Genomic DNA, 20305 nt, shown 5'->3' on the forward strand with positions numbered 1-20305 from the left:
CGAAAATAGTTCACCTGAACCCGGATTACGTCTAGTCCCCTTAAGCCAACTATTTAATAAATGCCTTTAGTTAAGACACCTTGATTACACTTGTTAGGTCATAGATCTGGCCCGATAGTTGGTCATTTATGGTTGTTTTCCGATTTGTGTATCTAACGTTATGAGGGAGAACAAGTCAAAAAATCTCAGTCAATTATTAGTTTTAATCACTCAATTAAGACAGGATCATGACCATAAAGCGTCAGGGTTAGTATTTTGCGGCCGGATGCACGAGACATCAAGTGATATGAATCCAAATAGACATGACAATAAAATTGGGAATTTAGGGTTACGGAACAGAATAAATTCAAAACAGTAACAATAAAAACCTGGATAAAGAAAGGCGCCACAAACAAAGTTTGATAAGCCTAAGGATGATCGTCACAAGAATTAGTGGATTCTTGATAAGATCGCAAGATACAGGGAAAAACCCTAGCAGAGAAACACTCTCTAAAATTATCAAAATATTCGTCCCTATTCTGAGGTTCAACAGTGTATAAATTACAAAGGTCTTTTCTTGTTTGTAAGAACATAAGACGAAACTACAATCCTTATATTTTAAGAAGGATCATTTGTCCCAGTGGTTAAGTTGATACTTTCCATCTAGTTATGGGTTCAAATCCTACTTGAGGCAAAAATAATAATATCCTTATATTTTTAAGGATCCAAACATGTTGTGCATGTAATCAACGAAGTCTTTTTAAGTTGTGGGCAATTCGACAATTGTGCCTTCAAAATATTATAGGCATTGTCATTAATCTTTTCTAACACTTGGAAAGGTCCATCCCCTCTAGGTTGGAGCTTTGATTTTCTTTGTTCAGGGAACCTTTCTTTCCTCATGTGTACCCAAACCCAATCTCCAGGCTCAAAGATTACTTTCTTTCTTCCTTTGTTAGCTTGCTTATAATAACCTTCAACCTTTTTTTCAATTTGTGCTTTGACCTGTTCATGTAGCTTTCTCACATAGTCAGCCTTAGCCTGTGCATCTTTATGCTTTACAACAGAAACGTTAGGCATAGGTAACAAGTCTAATGGAGTTAAAGGATTTAATCCATACACAATTTCAAATGGAGAACAATTTGTTGTGCTATGAACAGCCCTATTGTAAGCAAACTCAATATGAGGTAAACATAATTCCCAAGCTTTCAAATTTTTTTTCAAAATAGTTCTAAGTAAGGTACCCAAAGTTCTATTCACTACCTCTGTTTGTCCATCTGTTTGGGGATGACAAGTAGTTGAAAACAAAAGTTTGGTACCTAACTTACCCCATAAAGTCCTCCAAAAGTGACTTAGGAATTTTGTATCCCTATCACTCACAATACTTCTTGGTAGCCCATGAAGTCTTACTACTTCCCTGAAAAACAAGTCAGCTACATGGCAAGCATCGTCAATTTTTTTACAAGGAATAAAATGAGCCATTTTGGAAAATCTGTCAACAACCACAAAAATAGAATCTTTCCCTCCTTGAGTTCGTGGCAAACCTAATACAAAGTCCATGGAAATATCAATCCAAGGGCTATCAGGAATAGGTAAAGGAGTGAACAAACCTTGAGGTTTGACTTTTGATTTGGCCTTTTTATAAGTAATGTAATTTTCACAAAACTTTTGTACATCACGTTTCATGTGAGGCCAATAAAAATGTTCATGCAAAGTGTCATAGCTATTTTGAACCCCAAAGTGCCCCATTAGCCCTCCCTCATGTGCTTCTCTTACTAAAAGATCCCTAATGGAACATTTAGGAACACACAATCTTTTCATCTTAAACAAATAACCATTGTCCTTAAAATAGCCATTGGTACTAAACTTTGTGCAAGCATTATAGATTTCAGCAAATTCAGAATCATGTGGATAAATATCTTTTAAAAATTCAAGACCAAACAATTTTGTTTCAAGAGTGGAAATCAAAACATGTCTTCTAGACAAAGCATCAGCCACAATATTTCCTTTTCCTTTTTTATGTTTAATGACATATGGAAATTGTTCTAAAAAATTCAACCCACTTGGCATGTCTTTTATTTAATTTTCCTTGGCATTTTAAGTACTTTAAAGACTCATGGTCACTATGAATCACAAATTCTTTTGGTAAGAGATAGTGTTGCCATGTTTGTAATGATCTCACTAAGGCATACAATTCCTTATCATAAGTGGGATAGTTTAAGGAACCACCATTTAATTTCTCACTAAAATAAGCAATTGGATGACCTTCTTGCATCAAAACAGCTCCTATACCCACATTAGATGCATCACATTCAATTTCAAAAGATTTTGCAAAGTTTGGCAAGGCAAGAATGGGGGCATTAGTCAATTCATGCTTAAGGGCAGCAAAGGCTTTTTCCTGTTTTTCATCCCATTTAAACCCAACATGTTTTTTAACAATCTCATTTAGGGGTGCTGCCAAGGTGCTAAAATTCCTTACAAATCTCCTGTAGAAACTAATTAGGCCATGAAAGCTCCTAACCTCACTCAAATTTGTAGGGATAGGCCATTCTTGGATAGCCTTCACTTTTTCATAATCTACCTCAACTCCTTTTGGCACTTACCACAAAACCCAAGAACGCAATTTGTTCAGTACAAAATCTGCATTTATCAAGATTAGCATACAACTTTTCTTTTCTAAGAACATTCAAAACAGCACACAAATGTTCCTCATGTAATTCCAAACTAGTGCTATAGATCAAGATGTCATCAAAATACACCACAACAAATTTGCCCAAAAATTCTCTCAAAACATGGTTCATTAATCTCATAAAAGTGCTTGGGGCATTTGTTAGCCCAAATGGCATCACACGCCACTCATACAATCCATATTTTGTTTTAAAGGCAGTTTTCCATTCATCCCCCTCCCTAATCCTAATTTGATGGTAACCACTTCTTAAGTCAATTTTTGAAAATATACAAGCCCTGTACAGTTCATCTAATAAATCATCTAACCTGGGAATAGGGTGTCTATACTTGATGGTAATGTTATTGAGTGCTCTACAATCTGTGCACATCCTCTGAGAACCATCCTTTTTAGGCACCAAAATAACTGGAACAGCACATGGGCTCATGCTCTCTTGCACCCATCCTTTGTTCATCAGTTCTTCTACTTGAGTTTGGATCTCCTTTGTCTCTTGAGGGTTGCTTCTATAAGCTGGCCTATTAGGCAAAGATGCTCCTGGAAGAAGGTCAATGTGATGTTCAATTCCCCTTAGGGGTGGGAGTCCTCTAGGAACATCACTTGGAAACACATCCTGGAATTCCTGCAACAAAGACTCAACACTAGGAAGAAAATTAATTTGATTAGAATGGTCAGCAACCAAAGTATTGTTTTTGCAATAAAGTAAGTAAAGGGGTTTGCTAGAAAGTAGCAACTTTTTCACTTCATTCACTTTCAATAATCCACTCATTTTTCTCTCACGTGTTTCTCTCTTTTTAGGTGTTTCACTCTTGCTCTGTTTAGGTGTTTCACTCATCTCTCTTTTCTCTTGGACTCTCTTTTCTCTCAATTTGATTTGATCCTCACACACCTCTCTAGGAGATAAGGGTTTGAGAATGATCTTCTTATTATTCTGCATGAAAGAGATTTTATTGGTGAAACCATCATGAATAGCCTTGGTGTCAAACTGCCACGGCCTCCCTAACGAAATGTGAGTTGCCTCCATTGGAACCACATCACACAAGACATTGTCATTATATTGTCCTATGGATAGGTTCACCTCCACATGTTTACTCACTGTCATCTCTCCATCTTCACTAAGCCATTGAAGCTTGTATGGCCTTGGGTGCGGTTTTGTCTCCAAATTCAATTTGGTAACTAGTCGTGAGCTAGCTACATTGGTGCAACTTCCTCCATCAACTATGAGTGAACATATTTTCCCTTGAATGGAACATCTAGTATGGAAAATATTTTCCCTTTGGGTTTGGTCCAAAGCTTGCATTTTGCTTCCTAAAAGCCTTCGAATCATCAACAAATCACCCTCCAATGCATCCAACTCCACCTCTATATCCTCCTTCTCTTCTTCACTTGAAGGTTCACTGTCTATTTGTCCATTTGATAACATGTACATAGTTTTTTTTGTTGGACATTCCGCAGCATAATGTCCCCTTCCTAAGCATTTGAAACATTTTACATCACTTGTCTTCCTTTTAGGTGGTGAATTATTATATCTATTAGATGACTTCCTACTTGAAGACATGGCTGAACTTGAGGGAACTCCTTTATCCTTCATCACCTTATCTTTCCAGTTGGAATTATTATTATTGTTAGAACTCCTCCTCATGATTCCTTTCCTCTTGAGTTGTTGTTCTACTTGGTTAGCCTTGTGCAACAAGTCCTCAATGTCTACATACTCTTGCAGCTCCACAACATCCCTAATATCGTAGTTCAGTCCATTCAAAAACCTAGCCATGATTGCTTCATTTTCTTCATTCATTCCAGCTCTAATCATGGTTACCTCCATCTCTTTAAAATACTCTTCCACACTTTTATTTCCTTGAGTCATTCTTTGGAGTTTGAGTTGCAAATAGGAATATATCTCTTCCTCATAATCCTTTTCATTTCTGTCCAAGATTCTACCATGGGTTCTTCATATCTAGTTGTGTCACTTTGGTATTTATTCCACCAAGTTAAAGCATAAGCTGAAAATTCAACTGCTGCCAACTTCATCTTCTGCTCCTCATTATAGTCATTGCAAGCAAACACATGCTCCACTTTAACTTCCCACTCCAAGTAAGCATCATGATCACTTTTCCCATTGAATGTGGGAATATTTAATTTTATTCCATCAATTCTCAGAGTTCTTTGTTCTCCATCATTTTCTCTTCTCCTCCTCCTATCTCCTCCTCTATTTTCTGGATTTACTTGTTGTGCTTGCTCCATTTGATCCAACCTCTCATGGAGTCCATCACTTTGTTGTTTCATTATCCTTTCCAAGTGTTGTGTTAAGGCTTGCATCTGTAGTTGAGACAGTCCACTATCTGATGGTTCCCCTGCCATGCTCAAGTAAACAGATTACAAATAACAATAAGTTTGGGCCTCACACCACTTTCTCACGTGTTTACACTCAACACTCGTGTTTCACACAATAAGGCTTTTTTTTTCTAATGATCACACTGCCTTTTACCACTCTTTCTCTACTTAAGGTTCTTACAAGAATCAAGCAATCAATGCAGAATCACTTTCAAAAGTAGCAATCAGAATCAATTAAAAATAATAGTAAAGAACAAAATAGTGAAGAACAATTTCACTATCAACAAACAAGCAAGACAATTAAAAAAACAGCAAGCAAAAACAATATATAGAGAAAATAAAATATGTAAACATGACACTTTTAGAACTTTTAACAAACACCAAGTATGCACTGAATAAGAACTATTTTTTTTTCTGTTTTCCTCTTGTTTTTTTTTCTATTTCTGTTTTCCTCTTCTTCTTCCTTTTTTTTCTCTTCTTTTCTTTTTTTCTATTTCTTATATTTTTTTTCTTTCTGTTTCTGCTTTTTTTTTTAAAAAAAATAACAAAATAAAAAAAAATGAACAGTACCGTGAACATTGTCATGAACAGTACCATGAACAGTAATGAGGGGAAAAAAATATTTCAGGATGCACAATTATATTATGACTCAAACCTTTACTCTAAATACCAACTGATATGAATCCAAATAGACATGACAATAAAATTGGGAATTTAGGGTTACGGAACGGAATAAATTCAAAACAGTAACAATAAAAACCTGGATAAAGAAAGGCGCCTCAAACAAAGTTTGATAAGCCTAAGGATGATCGTCACAAGAATTAGTGGATTCTTGATAAGATCGCAAGATACAGGGAAAAACCCTAGCAGAGAAACACTCTCTAAAATTATCAAAATATTCGTCCCTATTCTGAGGTTCAACAGTGTATAAATTACAAAGGTCTTTTCTTGTTTGTAAGAACATAAGACGAAACTACAATCCTTATATTTTAAGAAGGATCATTTGTCCCAGTGGTTAAGTTGATACTTTCCATCTGGTTATGGGTTCAAATCCTACTTGAGGCAAAAATAATAATATCCTTATATTTTTAAGGATCCAATTGTGCTGTAAAGTCTCTTGGGCCTTTCCTTCCTCTTGTCATGGGTTCGCCTAAGTCTGGAATGGCTTGGTCAAGTTCCTCCTCACTATGCCCTTTGGTTTGGATGTCCTCATCATCAAGACACCCACTCCCGCTCTCGACGACGCACAGGGGAGGACGAGTCGGAGCCCTTGTGGTTGTGTATTTGATACGGATTCGCAAGTCGAAGAGGCTCCTTAGTCCCTCAGCTAAGGGGAATCCACTTTCCTAGACCTCGACTGGGGGGCTTGTTCCGATAGCCTATATAGTCTCACATCGCTCAAGAGTCGAGGCTAAGGGCACTTTACATACTTCCTTCCCCTCCAACCCACCGAAGCGTCTTTTAAGGAAAAAACCGTGTCAAAGCACCAACCTTCAAAACAGACAATACCTCGGATGCGGTGATTGACCTAGCGATGCTATATCTCGGACTTGAGGTCGAAACCGACCTCAAGCTAGCAAGAACAACACTAAGTACACAAATTTATCCAAGTTACAACGGGTACACAAACCTCTCCAAGTTATCCTTCTCAATCTCTGTTTAAGACTAAGAACTCTCAAAAAGAGCACAAATAAAGCTTACAATGGTATAACTTCATAGAGTGAAGAATTTACAAAGATTTACACAACCTAAAAATATACGCTTAATAATTAATAAAACTATAAGACTTTATGCATTTTTTTCTCTTTTTATACTCTTTTTCTCTTGTGTATATCTTATTGTATAGCTAGTATGTTTTTCTTCTTTATTTTCTTCATCCTTGATTTCTTTATATAACTTCTTAGATAAGACAGTTTAATACTTGATCAAGAAGTTCTTTTTGGAAAACCTCTTTTAAGGTATCCTCTCTTTATGGAAGCTCTTGATATGTCTTTAAAAGTTTTTCTTCAGATAAACCTAGAAAAAAAAAAATTCGCACAACAGTGTATATATAAAAAAGAATTGTGATATATGTTTAAATTATTTACAAAAAAGTTTTTCCATGTGATTGAATTCACATTAACATGTTTCCTTAGATTCCTTAGATGGATAGTTTGAAGATTATTTTGCTTTCTTGATTTATTATAGAAAATCTATGTTTAATTACGACTTGTTTAATTAATAATAACAAATAAATATATTGAATTAAGTATTACTTTTTACCAACATCAGGTAAGATAAATTGCAACATTAATTCGTTTATTACTTTAAAATATTGTAGAATTCTAGTCTACTAAGATCTTAGAACTATTTCTGTATGAAACAAAATTAGTATTATTATAAACATATAAAATTATATGAATAATTTATATCATCTAATATTATTAAAACTTAAATATTTACAAGTCTACTTTAGTCGGGTACATACAACGTAAATTGTACACTTTAAACTATTTTTTTTTTATATTTTGTCTTTTCATATATCAAGTCAAATATGAAAATTTTGTTATGGTACCACTTTCTCCCTCTCTTACTAGGCTTCATACAGATATTTTTGTTTGTTAGTTATATTTTGTATGTTCTTTACAAGTTTGTAGTTGTTTTAATGTGAACAAAGTAAATAATTAAGTGAAAAGAATGAATGTGAACTTGGGGAACATACTTAAAATTGTCAGGAATGTAATAAAAAATTTATTCAAACTTAAGTTTTGATATATTCTTTTTATTATAAAAAAGATATATTAATTAATCTATAAATTTTTCAATTTTGTAGTGGTTTTTTTTTTTAAATAGCACATAATTTGATCTGCCTGCCTGTAATACTAGCTAAAGGGTTGTCCTCAAATATTAAGAACTTGAATTTAATTTGAATTCAATTTTTTAGATTTTGATTGGAATTGAATATTTAGACTTAGATAAGATTTTTCAAAATCAAATTCATGCATAACATAACTAAATACTAAACATGAATTATGAGATTCCATATACTATATACACCATCGATTTAATAAAGGCACCAAAATATGTAACAGGGACAAGAATTAAAAAAAATGATGAAGGATATTTAAAAAGGAAACTATACTATAAAGACTACAGAGTTAATTACACCATAAAATAAAAAGAAAGGTTAGAAGCAAATATTCATTAAACGTCCCTGGTCAATAGGTACCAAGCAGCCCAAAATCATTTGGTAAAAATCCATGTAAAGGAATCAGCACATATTTTGAACCATCCATCATCACGATGGCCATTCCCTATAGGAAAAGGAGAATGTGAGCATTGACCATCAGCAAATTTCCAAAGAAAATAATGCCAAAGACAGAAACATTAAAGAAAAAGGAAACTAAATACTCTCAAGTTAGGGAATACATAAGAACACATATCTACAAATTGACAAGTCAAGTGAAAAATATAAATTATGCAACAAATTCAACATGACTTATTCTTCCCCAGTGTTCCTTTGAATTTCAGCACGCTAGCTGGTCAACCTGTGTCTCAGTGAAATTTGCACACCCTCAATGGCCCATATGGTTTTCAGTAGAATGGTTCTATCACACATCATCATCCATTCCCACCCTTCTATCTATAACAGGAAACATGGGAACCAAATATGTACCTAAACCTGTACATGCTAACAACTACTGTGGCCCTACCAGCCACACATAGTAACAATTATATAAGCTCCTCTGTCAAGAGAAAAAGAAAAGACAAGAGGAACAGATCAAGCCTGGTCCATCATCATAAAGGGCCCGATTGCAAATTTATCACAAAGCTGCACATTATGACAAGCAGACAACTAAGGCGAGGCAGACGCCTATGTCATAGATGAATCACACTTTCCACATTTAAGATTGCTCCAGAAGTACTTGAACATATGCAAGGTTGTCCTTCCGACATTGGTGAGATCATCAACCTGAAAACCAGTATCAGGAGGTGAACTTCTCATGTATTTATCTATCAACTTAACACTGTTTCTGAATTCACATGACCTCCATTACCCCCAGTGTTGTTAAATCCAACCACAGGAATGGAGTGTTGAGCAAAATCTAGTAATAACTTCCTCTGGCGCTCATCGGTGTGAGGGAGACTAGCACGCAAGAGTTCAACAGGCATTTCTCTACTAATAGCTTTGGCAGCATCTGGACCAACATCATCCACATTCGAGGTACTTTGTATGAGCATGGATTGCATGATACTATGATATTTATTCATGCAATACTTGGTGAGAAGGCCAAAGAATTCATCAAATGAGGCCTGCCAAAATGAACGATTACCCATGTTGTAGTTGCAAGCAGCATGTGGATCAGTTAGAAGTTCAGTTGCCCTCTCAAGAACAGAAATTAAAATAAGGGAAGCACCATCCCCAGAGGTGCTTCCAATGGGACGTAGAGGAGGCTGCTCTGCAGAACAAACAACTGCAGCAAGACAGGCACTAAGAGCACCAAGATCCATTCCTCGCACACATTGGCAAACAACCTTGGCAAGATTATTTGTAGTCTCTGAAGCTGACAGATCTGAGGGGAGACCACCAAATAAGAATCTTAAATGACGAAAGACTGTCATGCAGACTATCCTCATAAGCTCACTGCCGGGAGGAAGCAACTGAAGATACTTTGCAAGGAGCTTACGCCCCTTGGGAATAGATACTAACCTTAAGAAAACAAGGTCATCCTTAGCAGCAAGTCCAACTTTGTGTCCATTCTTTCCAAGTGGGTCAACAAGTTGAAGTGAAGTTGCTAGTCCTTCCAACAGGACTAGCCTTCTTCGTCTTAATTGTGTTCCACCATCCTGTGGCTGATTGAACTGTAGGTACCGATCAATATCATCCACATCTAGAAGAAGACAAAGACCATCCTCAATTGTGACTCTGGCAGCAAACCTAGGTTCCTGCTCTAGGGGCTTCTCTGAAACATTTTGATCAGAGCTTATAGAAGTGTTTGGAGGATCAACCTCAAGTAGAGGGCGAGGACAACGAATAGAAGAAAATGAAACTCTCCCTAGGGCATCAACCTGCACAAATGCATGTGGCTCAGCATTAGCACGGGTTCGTGGAGGAATTTCCCTTATCTGGGTTGGGCAAAATGGATGTTTTAACTTGGCCACAGAAGGTTTTTTTGCCAGACAAGCTTGGTGGTAGTAGTCATCTACGTATGGGTCATTACTATGAGTCACAGCATGCTGCATCCTAAGAATGCTTTCAATTTCATCACTTGTCATGTACTTGGACCGGAACTGAAAAGAAGCACTATCACTCTTTTGGCTGGCATCAGAACCATGTTGGGAATAACGAAGACTGTGTTTACCTTTATGAGTTGATTTTGGTCTATGATCTCTACCATCAGCAAGACCAAGCACATGTTCATATTTGCTAATTACAGATGAGCCAGAGGAAAGGTGGGGATTGAATAGATGAGACTGGTAGCCTGATAAGTAGCCTGCAGAACGCTGAACAGGATGGTGCAATCTATGCTGCTGTTGTAATTGAGTCATTAAGTGAGGAGATACTGATCCGTTATGAAGGTGCAATTGTTGTTGTAACATATTATTAAGGAGATTTGAATGATCTCCAGGATAAAACCCTGCCTGGTTAACCAATTGATTCTGTAATCGCTGATTAAGATGGGAACCAGTAGGAAATTGGCGTGTGTTTCCGCCAAAATGTGACCCAAGATTTAAAGCACCTGACTGTAGTGCAGAATTGGAGAAATGAGAACGATTTTGAGATGACAACGCCATCTGAGCTGCTCCAGTATGATAAGGAATGTTCAAGTGTCCTGTACTATGGCTGGGAGAAGCCATCTGGGATAGACCACCAGGGGGAGGATAAGAAGTAAAAGAAGACTTTGGTACCAAAATTGGTTCACTAGAAAAACGAGGAAGCTCCTGTTGCTTGTCAGGATATGAAGATGTTCTGTACAAAGGCTTTGAGTCTGGTAAATGTGGAATGGAGGAATGCGGCTGTGATGACCATCGTTTACCATCATGATCATGAGCAGTTTCTGTATCATAAATGTGCTGATCAAGCCAGTTAGGAACTGGTTCACTAGAGCAATGTTGGAGGTGGTAGTGTTGTTCTTGCCTTTGCTGCTCGGGATATGAAGATGTTCTGTACAAGGGCTTTGAATCCTGCAAATGGGCTAGGGAAGAATGGGGCTGTGATGACCATCTTTTGCCATCTGTAGAACCTTCACCATCATAAGGATTCTGATCAAACCAGTTAACACTATCTTCTCTTTGTGACCATTCAGATGTAGAATCTGGTTACAACACAAAAATAGCAAAAAATCAGCCAACTGAAAAAAAATATTGTATATACTGAAAAAGGTGGAATAGAGTGGAGCTAAAATGACAGGAATACATAGTCAACTTGATTACAGGATGCACGTAACCCCATCTCAAAGCACAATATTAGTGTGATGACTATGTTACACAAGAAAGCACAGAACAGTTACAATAAATTAAGTTACCATCAATTAGTCAGACCCCTTTCCTAGTCAGAGGAAGTTTTCTACCTAAAAGGCTAAAATCCATAAGTTAAGGATAAACTTGAAGCAGAAAACCCAGCCCCCTATCCATTAGCAAAGAATAGTTCTACACACACACTATCACAAGTTGTTAATATATGGTTTGTATTCATGGTTTCATACGTCTAAATGCTTATGCAAGTTAGCTTACAAGTTGCACTCTCATTGTTCCCTAACTTAAGGTAATTTCCTACATTCGTTTATTGAAAAATAATATAAATTGTGGGTGTGTTTGTATGATTGTGCCAGCCATACTAAAACACTCTTTAGAAGCAACATATAATAACTACATGACTATAATACTATACTAGTATTGACAATACAATTCTTACTTAAAATTATAAATAAGTTTGCTTACATGCATCAATTATTTTCTCAAAAAACAACATATAACAAAAATAAAAAAAATAAATCAATAATTATAATACTATTAAACAAAACTACTTTATTTATTGAATCATAGCTTTCCCACATCTCATGAAAAACTGTTTTCCAATTAAGAACTAAAGGATAGCCAATAGTGTATATTCAAAATTCTTTGGATCACAGTTACACTTAAACGAGGTCACGTGTTTTATTTATTGCCATTAAAAATCCATAAACAAAAAGGGTCCTAAACCTGATTAAAAGTTCAAAAATGCAAGTGTAAATCCACTATCGGGTATTCAAACAACCAGGTTATCAGAGCACAATGGAAAAATATTTAGTAGAAACATTAAATAAATAACTCAAGAAAGTAAAAGGTGTATTAATTTTATTTTGACAAAAGAAAGAGCAAAGTGGTGAGTTCTTTACAAATGTTTACTCACTTTCTCTTGATCCTCGTTCGCCAATAACTCCTGCACTTCTTGGTCCACTCACGAACTTGTTCAACTGAAATGAAATTTTAAAATAAAATAAAAAATATTCTTAATCTTCATATTGATATGCATTCAGAAAAATTAATAAACTACAGTACCTGCGAAACTGAATAATAAAATCAAGTACACGGGCATATATCAAGAGGAAATCAAACAACCACAGCGTTTGAGATAACTTTTTAGTTGATCCAAAAACATTCAAACTAGTTTGAAGTGCAAAAGGAATCATTTTAACTACCTCTTCCACTTTTCCTCATTCTTTGATGAAATAGAAAACAGCTACATTGTAAAAATAATCTTACCAACTAGAGCAAATTAGCTGTCAGGAAGGGTAAAAAGGGAACAGAAAAAACTAGCATGATGCTCGGAGAATCTTGGAAATACAGTAGAATATTGACAAGCTCCATTGAGGCAGTATCACAAATATCTTTAGCCAACATCTTCGGAAACTAAGTCTAGAGTCCCTACCAATTACATACTACTACCATATTTTAAATTTTCTCCCACATTTCTAAATTTTGAGTAATGATTGACATCCTTGGTCCAACCTGTGCCCAAGGAGGAACACATATAAAACACAACAAGCCACAATATTTAAAAGAATTATTTGAAGATCCTGATGGAAAAGGGAGAAGTATATAAGTACATGGACAGTCGCACAACACATACATACATATATATATGGGACATCTATACATTAGGATCCAATTGCAAGGCATCAGGACTTGAGTTAACATTCGAAATACAAGATTACAATGTGGAGAAGAATATAAGTGCATGACAGTTGCACACACGTAGATATATGGGACATTTATATGTTAGGTTCCAATTGCAACGTATGGGACTTGTGTCCACATTGCAAGTACAAGATTCTAATGTGGACTTTATAAGGGCTCTCCAGCTATAATATCTAGCTTTTGTGGTCTGCTTCAACTAAGGTTAAATGATAAGAACAATTTTCATCTTAAGAATGTGAAAACTGAAAACTATAAATTTTAACCATATAACATTACACAGATAGTCAATATTAAAAATTAGTCATGTAACAATTTAAAAAGTGCAGTTATCTTTTAATGTTGATCTTTCAAATAATTGGTCTATATTCATTGTTTCCCTTTCTTGCAATAACCACACTAACCTACATAGTTAAGCATGTTTAAGTCCATTATTTTACTTTTCATTGAATTATCAATCTTACAAGTAATATAAAAGATCAAACTCTACGGAAAAAAATGACTGGCTGCACAATTCCAATCACTTTTAATTAGAAAGTGAACTTTAAATCTAACTCAATCTCACAAAACCAGTTTATAAGGAAAGGTTTGCACCCACTTATATAATGTAATTTCGACTTATCTCTAGTTGATGTGGGACCTCCAACACAACCCCTAATGCCGAGGACTAGACATCTCAAACGTGGGACTAGACATTCAAGGATGGTCTGATAGCAAGTGACTATCTTGGATGAATTTTAGAGAGTTAGAAGTGTCTTTTAGAGCTTCTAAACTACCACATGTCACTTTCAAGTGCACATGGGGTAGTTTGACTCTTCCACTTGACCCTTCAAGCTTTTAAGAGTCTTCTTGTGTCCATTGGAGCTCTTTTAGGTGCCTCCCATGTGACTTCTCCTCAAGTCATCATTGCTTTTCAAAGAGTCACCATTACTCTCCCTAGATTCAAGGAACTACCCATGTGCACTCCCTAATTTCAAGGGATTAACAATTACTAATCATGCTTAGTGGAGTCTACTCTTGATTAGCAAATTAACTCAATTTTGTCGTTTTTTCCACTCCTTGGATGAACTCACCAATATAAGGGAGTCTCCTCCATTTGCAAACTCATCATGCACTTATCCTTTGATTCTTCATTGATGGTGGCATGTTCTTCTTCATTCTCTTGTCTCAATCCATTTGTATTTTCATTGCATTACTTGTTCTTGTTTTACATTGAAACTAATACAAATCAAACGGTTTTCTCCATGAAACTCTTTGCTTCCCCCAAGGCTTAATGAATATCCAAGGAGTTTCTCTTCTTCAACACCTCTTGAGTTGATCAAGATCTTTCCAACCTTCTAAGGTTTACATCACTTCGTTGGGACAAGCTCTAATACAATATTATTAAGTGGGTTTATACCTAATTCAACATAAAAAAAACAGCTAGTAAAGTGAGATTTGCACCTCACTTATATATTATGATTTGGCCATATCACTAGTCGACATGGGATCTCCAACATTTTTCCTCCTCTCACCACTTAAGGGGCATTTGGTTGAAGGAAAATGTTTTCATACCTAGAAATCGGGAATTATGAATCCTGGAAATTATGATCTCTAGGAATGACTAAATTTTGTTTGGTTGGTGAAAAGTATTTCAAGGAATATCAGTCAAGTTTTATTTGAAATCAAAAGGTAATGTGTTATCTTTATTAAAGCTTTTAATTCGTTGCCACATTAAATTATTTGATAAAAGTAATATAGTATTTCTTATATAAAAAATTTATTTTTACATGAGGTAGTTAATTTCCCACGTCCCACCATGAGATTGCTTTTGTGGGAAACTCGGCTCAACCATTCTTGGAAAACCTTGTTTCCTAGGAATGTTATCTTTTAAAAAGTAAATCAAACGTGAGGAACATATTATCCTAACTTTAGAGACATGGGAAACTAAATTTTCACTTCTATATAAACACCCCCTTTTAAATTAATTAACAATATTTAAAAAAGGCTTTTTCCACCAAGTCACAAGCCATTGTTAGTTCCTTTCAGTTCTTTTAACTACCCAACCTTTAGATTTAATCACAAGTACAAATTGTCATCATGATGTAAGGTAATACAATTTTTTCTTACACTATGGTTGAAGGGGGGTAAAGGGACCCTTGTTTGGTTATTAAGGGTAGTAGAAGAGACAAAATAATAGTATGATACAGTCAAAAGCTTACAAATATTAATGGAAGGGAGGGAAGGTAAATAAAACTTCAAAGCTAATTACATTAAAGTTAACATAATTCAAAAACTATAATTCCCTTTCTCTCCTCCGCAAACCCTAATATTAGAGGGGAGACAAAAATGGGAGGGGAGGGATAGTCCCCTCTCCACTACATGTTGCTTTTATGGAAACAGAAATGGAAGGAGGGACGTGTAGATATGATAGAAATATCAAATTTCTACCATTAGTTTGAGAGGTGAAATAGAATGTCTTTTTGTTTGGACCCACCAGAAAAAGCTACACTCCATTTGGAGATTGAATTTAATAATTTTAAAACAGGATAAAAAGGTTCACACTATTTTCATTCTTTAGTTCACTCACCCAAACTACATAACTTCTTTCTTATTTTTCATTCATCCAAACAAGACATTTTTTCTACTTAGTTTCCCTACTATTTCTATCCTTGTTTATTTTCTCTGTATTACACGTCTAAATCAGACATGATTAAATTTCTAAACAAGATAAAATGAAAAAGTTTCTTCCCCTCCCTTCCATTTCCACAGAACCAGACACTGTTGACTTTGCCTTCTATTCTGTTTTTTAAATTAATATCAAATTTGATTTCGATCTTCCATTGATTTATTAAAATTACTTTAAATATGCCTTTCTAAGTTAATGATTTGAATTTCTTTTAATTTCCTGCACAAAAAATGTGCCATTATTATTCATAAAATGGGAAAGCTGAAGAACTAAGATAACTTTCAGCAATGAAGCTTTTGAAACAAGATAGACTGAAATAAAATGGAAAAATAATTGCTTATGATTGTTTGATTACCTATGTTGAACGGATTACTAAGATAAAAATAATTTGTGATGAATGTGACATTAAGGATCGGAATGATCAACTTTGACAAAGCTAGGTTGTCAGTAGCACCCTATAGAGCCAGTGACCACTATTTGGACACTGTAGCATCACAGTTTAATGTCCATTTGTCATGGCCATTGCTGCCACTATAGTGGAAGAACACCGCAGCCTGTCACATGTAATTTGGTTGCAGAAGTGCGGTCCTTCCAAAAATCCAAAAAAATGGCCTTAAACATTTGGTTTTGAATTTTAACATTGCAGGGGGTATTTAGTGATTTCCAACTATTTTTTAAAAGAAAACAGTACAGTTTCTGTCATATCTGAAATAAACAGATCTCTTTGTATGACGCTCTGTCTCCTGTGTGTAATTTGGGCTTTTCACCCATGTTTACCAGCCAGCACCCGTATTTTGTCACAAACACCTGGCAGTTTACAGTGAATCCAGTCTCTGTTTAAGTTTTCCCATCTCTTTGTTTTGCTTCTCCTCAGTTGCTTTGTTTTTCTGCTTACTGTTTGGCAGGTCAGGAACCCACATTATTTTCCCTTACTTTCTTTTTTCTTTTCTTCTTATGCGTTGTTGATTTTAACAATGTATAAAACTCAGGCTAGTTACTGGCTGGATCAATGGTTTACTAGTTGAGTCAATGACTCATTGGTTAAATTGCACAAACTAGTTATTATAAATCATAATGTAATAGCTAAGCTTAGGTATATGTCTTATCATTGCCAGATACACATTAAATAGCTATTTTAGGCACAGTGGAGGAACTTCCTATTGCAAGCCACATAGTCTTGGTTTGATTCCTGTTAGAATAAATACTCTTAAATAGAATTTATTGTAAAGGTGCTGTGTGCATTGTGTAGTACCTAGTTCCTAGATATATCTTTTCATATTCTCTTCTCTTCCCTCTCATACATTGTATCTGATGTATCCAAAGTTATTATAAATATGAGCTCCTAAGAGGGAAATTCACTCTCTCAAATTCATTCTAATTCTTTGTATTTTTCTCAAGTTGGTATCAGAGCGGGTCAATCCCGCTCTGCCTGTCTATGTCTGGCAAAGAAATTGTCTATCGGTCACTGTTCGCACCGCCGTCCACCACTGACAATTCCTATGAATGTCATTTTGCACTCCTCAAACGTAAGTGGGACATACAGAAGAAGCCTACAGTGAGTGACAAGATCATATATAGGAGTGTGTCCGTGTTTGTGAAAGGACACTTCACTGCAGCAGCATGGCAGCTGAACTGACTTTCATTAAATCTACTGGAATGGTTCACATGGAAACAATTTGTACAGGTTGAATCTGGTTTAAGGCCAGTTTGATGACATCAAAACCCTATCGAATAATAAAACTGAACCAGCCTAGGCCCAGTTCCTGCTTCAACTGGCCAGTGAAAGATGATTTTGTAATAGTGGTTTTAAACTCATGTTCAATCTTTTAAATTACAAAAAACTTCATGAATTTTGTGTATTATTAATCAATTATTTAATATGTAAAGAAGTTCAGAGTAGCAGTCACCACACTGTGCACTATCCCACTCTAGCATCTATGTGATAAAGTATAACATAATAATATTTTATATAAAAAATTTAAGAAGTCATCAAATTTTATTTATTTTGGTGCTTCGGATGTTTTCTGGAACTGTCCCTGATCTTGGGTGCAAAACATATCATGAAATCAGCTCTATACATCCTGCTCAGACTAAAAAACTAATGAAAGAAAACCAAGATAACACATAGCCAGTCACTAGTAACATTATTTCTTTTTCTTCAGTTTTGACGAAAGAATATGTCAAGTAAAGTAACACTACCAAACAACTTATAAACGGTTCAACCAACAGAAAAGTATAGGGCAACATCACTGGCCAAATACAGAAAATTCGCTATGATCAATGAAGATTAAAAAGAGCAGTCTGCTAACAAAAACAGATAAAACTGTACAATCAAGGAAGCCCAGGGTTCAGCTAAATTATTTACAGTTCAGTATTCATTTGGATACTCATCCCCCAAATCATGCCTCAACTCATATATTTGAAGCATTGCATCAATCATACAACAGAAGCACAATTTATAAAAACATTATAAATCAAAAAAACACAGCTTATCTATTTTTAAATGAATGCACATAAATTATCATCATCACAACAGTTGTCACATATATTTCATAAAAGTATCAAGCATTAACAGAAAGTATGATGATCGTAATTTAACAACCTTACCTTCAAAAAAGTGGTAGTAAGATCATCAATATCAGAAAGAGATCTCACATCCTCAGCCTGCAGAGTGAAAGTACAAGTTAGTTGATATGAAATTATAGCATTGTGTCTGTAAAGTGCTGCTGGACTAAAAGTATAAGCACAACATGTTTTTACCAAAAAATTTATACCCACAGAATTTTAAAATTTTAAATTACAAACAAAAATCATAAGAACTAAGAAGATTGAAAATTGTGTAACCAACATCTTCTCCATTGAAAAAGAACTCCTCTTCGTTAGAATCAAGAGTAGGCAAACGGTCATTATCTTCTAACCCTCCCAACTCGACTTCTTTACCGAAGAATGCATATTGCGATGCATCAAAAACTGCACCTTCTGCAAGACAAATAATTCCAGTCAAGTACCTACCAATATCTTAGAACATATATTAGAGATAAACTCAACACGGATTAATTAAAATAAATAGATCTATTGCAATACACATAGCCAGGGGAAATGGCAGAAATCATTGCAAGTACAACAAATTTTTTCAATCCAAAAATTCAGAAGACATCAATGCAACTAATATACTAAAACCCCAATCATCGACAAGAATAAGCAAACGCACTACACCAAAAAGATAGAGATTATACAGTCATGTAATACAATGCTGAATCAACTAAAGTAGCCAGCAACAGCAAAAACCTTAACATAACAAGAAAATTTCCTCCAAAAAAAGAAACTTAAAAGGCTTCATCATTAAGTTTCTATGAGCTGAAGCTAAAAACAAAAACAAAAAAACACTTTGAAATGCAGCCTATAAATCCCCATAATTCAAACTAAACCACAGGCTAAAACACCACAGATCTACAAGACCAAGCAGAATCAAACAACACAGAAACGAACACCCATTAAAGAAAAACGTAAGAGAAAACGAGATTTGAATCCCAGAAGACGAAGCAAACCTGAGGTAACATTCCCCAATTCTCTAAGATTCTGTGTGATGGGAGCGCCATCAACGCCACCCCCAGCTCCAAACCCATCCATATCCACCATAAAAACGAAGGAAGATGAAACCCCAGACAGAGAAACCCGCGAAAGATCGAAGATTTACAGAGAAAATGAGAATTAGAGGACCCAATGTGAAAAGGGTTGTTCAATCCTGAAACCCCTTCTCCTTTCTTATGTTTTCTGAGAGTGTTTGAGAACGTTTGAACGAAGGAAAAGGGGGAGAAGAAGATCTGTGCTGATAATTTAGCACATGGAAAAAGAGAAGAACAAAAAAGGGAGTTGGGATTTGGATCAAAGAGAAAACAGAAGAAGGAGAGAGACAAAGAGAGGAGAGAGACAAAGACTGAGAGGAACCCTACAAACGAGATATTATTGATCCAAATTTATTACAGAAATTGTTCTTTGCTTTTGTTTTTATTTTTTATTTTTTACGTAAAAGTATAATGAGACTGAGATATTTTGTCTATTTTCTATTTTTTAAATTAACGTTTGGACAATTAAAAATATTTATGAACAAAATTTGAGAATAACATTGGAAATTGTAGGTGAATTCTTGTTTTTTTTTAAATTTATAATGTTAATCCTGTCTAATTTTTAGTATATGATTTTCTTTCTTTTTAATGATATTAATTTCTTATTTTATAAAAATCATAATTTTGATATGATTTTAAATTTTAAATAGGTTTATTTTGTATTGTTATGTTTTGATTGAATCATTATAATATATATATATATATATCATTTTTTTAGTGGTTTTATCTTCTCCTTCATTAATTTTAAAATGTAATATTAATGAAATGTTATTAACAGCTTCTCTTTTTAGAGGATAATACAGTGGGTGTCATTAAATTAAGACCTAATTTTGTAAGACTTTCTTAATAGACTATGCTGACGTT

The 20305-nt window shown here is 35.0% G+C and overlaps 1 protein-coding gene and 1 pseudogene across 2 annotated transcripts; both read right to left on the minus strand.

Annotated features, from left to right (window-relative positions):
• Positions 1-696: 696 nt before the first annotated feature.
• LOC137833912 (uncharacterized) lies at positions 697-5017 on the minus strand (annotated as a pseudogene).
• A 3127-nt stretch (positions 5018-8144) lies between these two features.
• LOC137835050 (protein PAT1 homolog) lies at positions 8145-19799 on the minus strand. Of its 2 annotated transcripts, XM_068643385.1 has the most exons (6): positions 19364-19799; positions 18664-18794; positions 18423-18479; positions 12363-12426; positions 9028-11286; positions 8145-8942 (listed from the first exon to the last, which is right to left on the minus strand). In XM_068643385.1, exons 1-6 carry the CDS (start codon positions 19452-19454, stop codon positions 8938-8940), a joined length of 2607 nt encoding a protein of 868 aa, XP_068499486.1. In that variant the 5' UTR covers positions 19455-19799; the 3' UTR covers positions 8145-8937. The 2 variants fall into 2 exon arrangements, with proteins under 2 accessions (XP_068499486.1, XP_068499485.1); XM_068643384.1 differs by having other exon boundaries at positions 8790-11286; positions 19364-19768.
• Between the last annotated feature and the right edge of the window lie 506 nt (positions 19800-20305).

Source organism: Phaseolus vulgaris, chromosome 5 (genome assembly GCF_000499845.2).
Source record: "Phaseolus vulgaris cultivar G19833 chromosome 5, P. vulgaris v2.0, whole genome shotgun sequence".
NCBI classification, from domain to species: Eukaryota; Viridiplantae; Streptophyta; class Magnoliopsida; order Fabales; family Fabaceae; genus Phaseolus; species Phaseolus vulgaris.

What these genes read in the sequence shown, in the direction of transcription:
- LOC137835050 (XM_068643384.1), bottom strand. Translation starts at nt 19,454, where the DNA reads ATGGTGGATATGGATGGGTTTGGAGCTGGGGGTGGCGTTGATGGCGCT. An exon ending in ATTGGGGAATGTTACCTCAG is followed by an intron (nt 18,795 to 19,363) that starts GTTTGCTTCGTC and finishes TTTGTCTTGCAG; the next exon opens with AAGGTGCAGTTTTTGATGCA. An exon ending in TTACTACCACTTTTTTGAAG is followed by an intron (nt 12,427 to 18,422) that starts GTAAGGTTGTTA and finishes ATTTCATTTCAG; the next exon opens with TTGAACAAGTTCGTGAGTGG.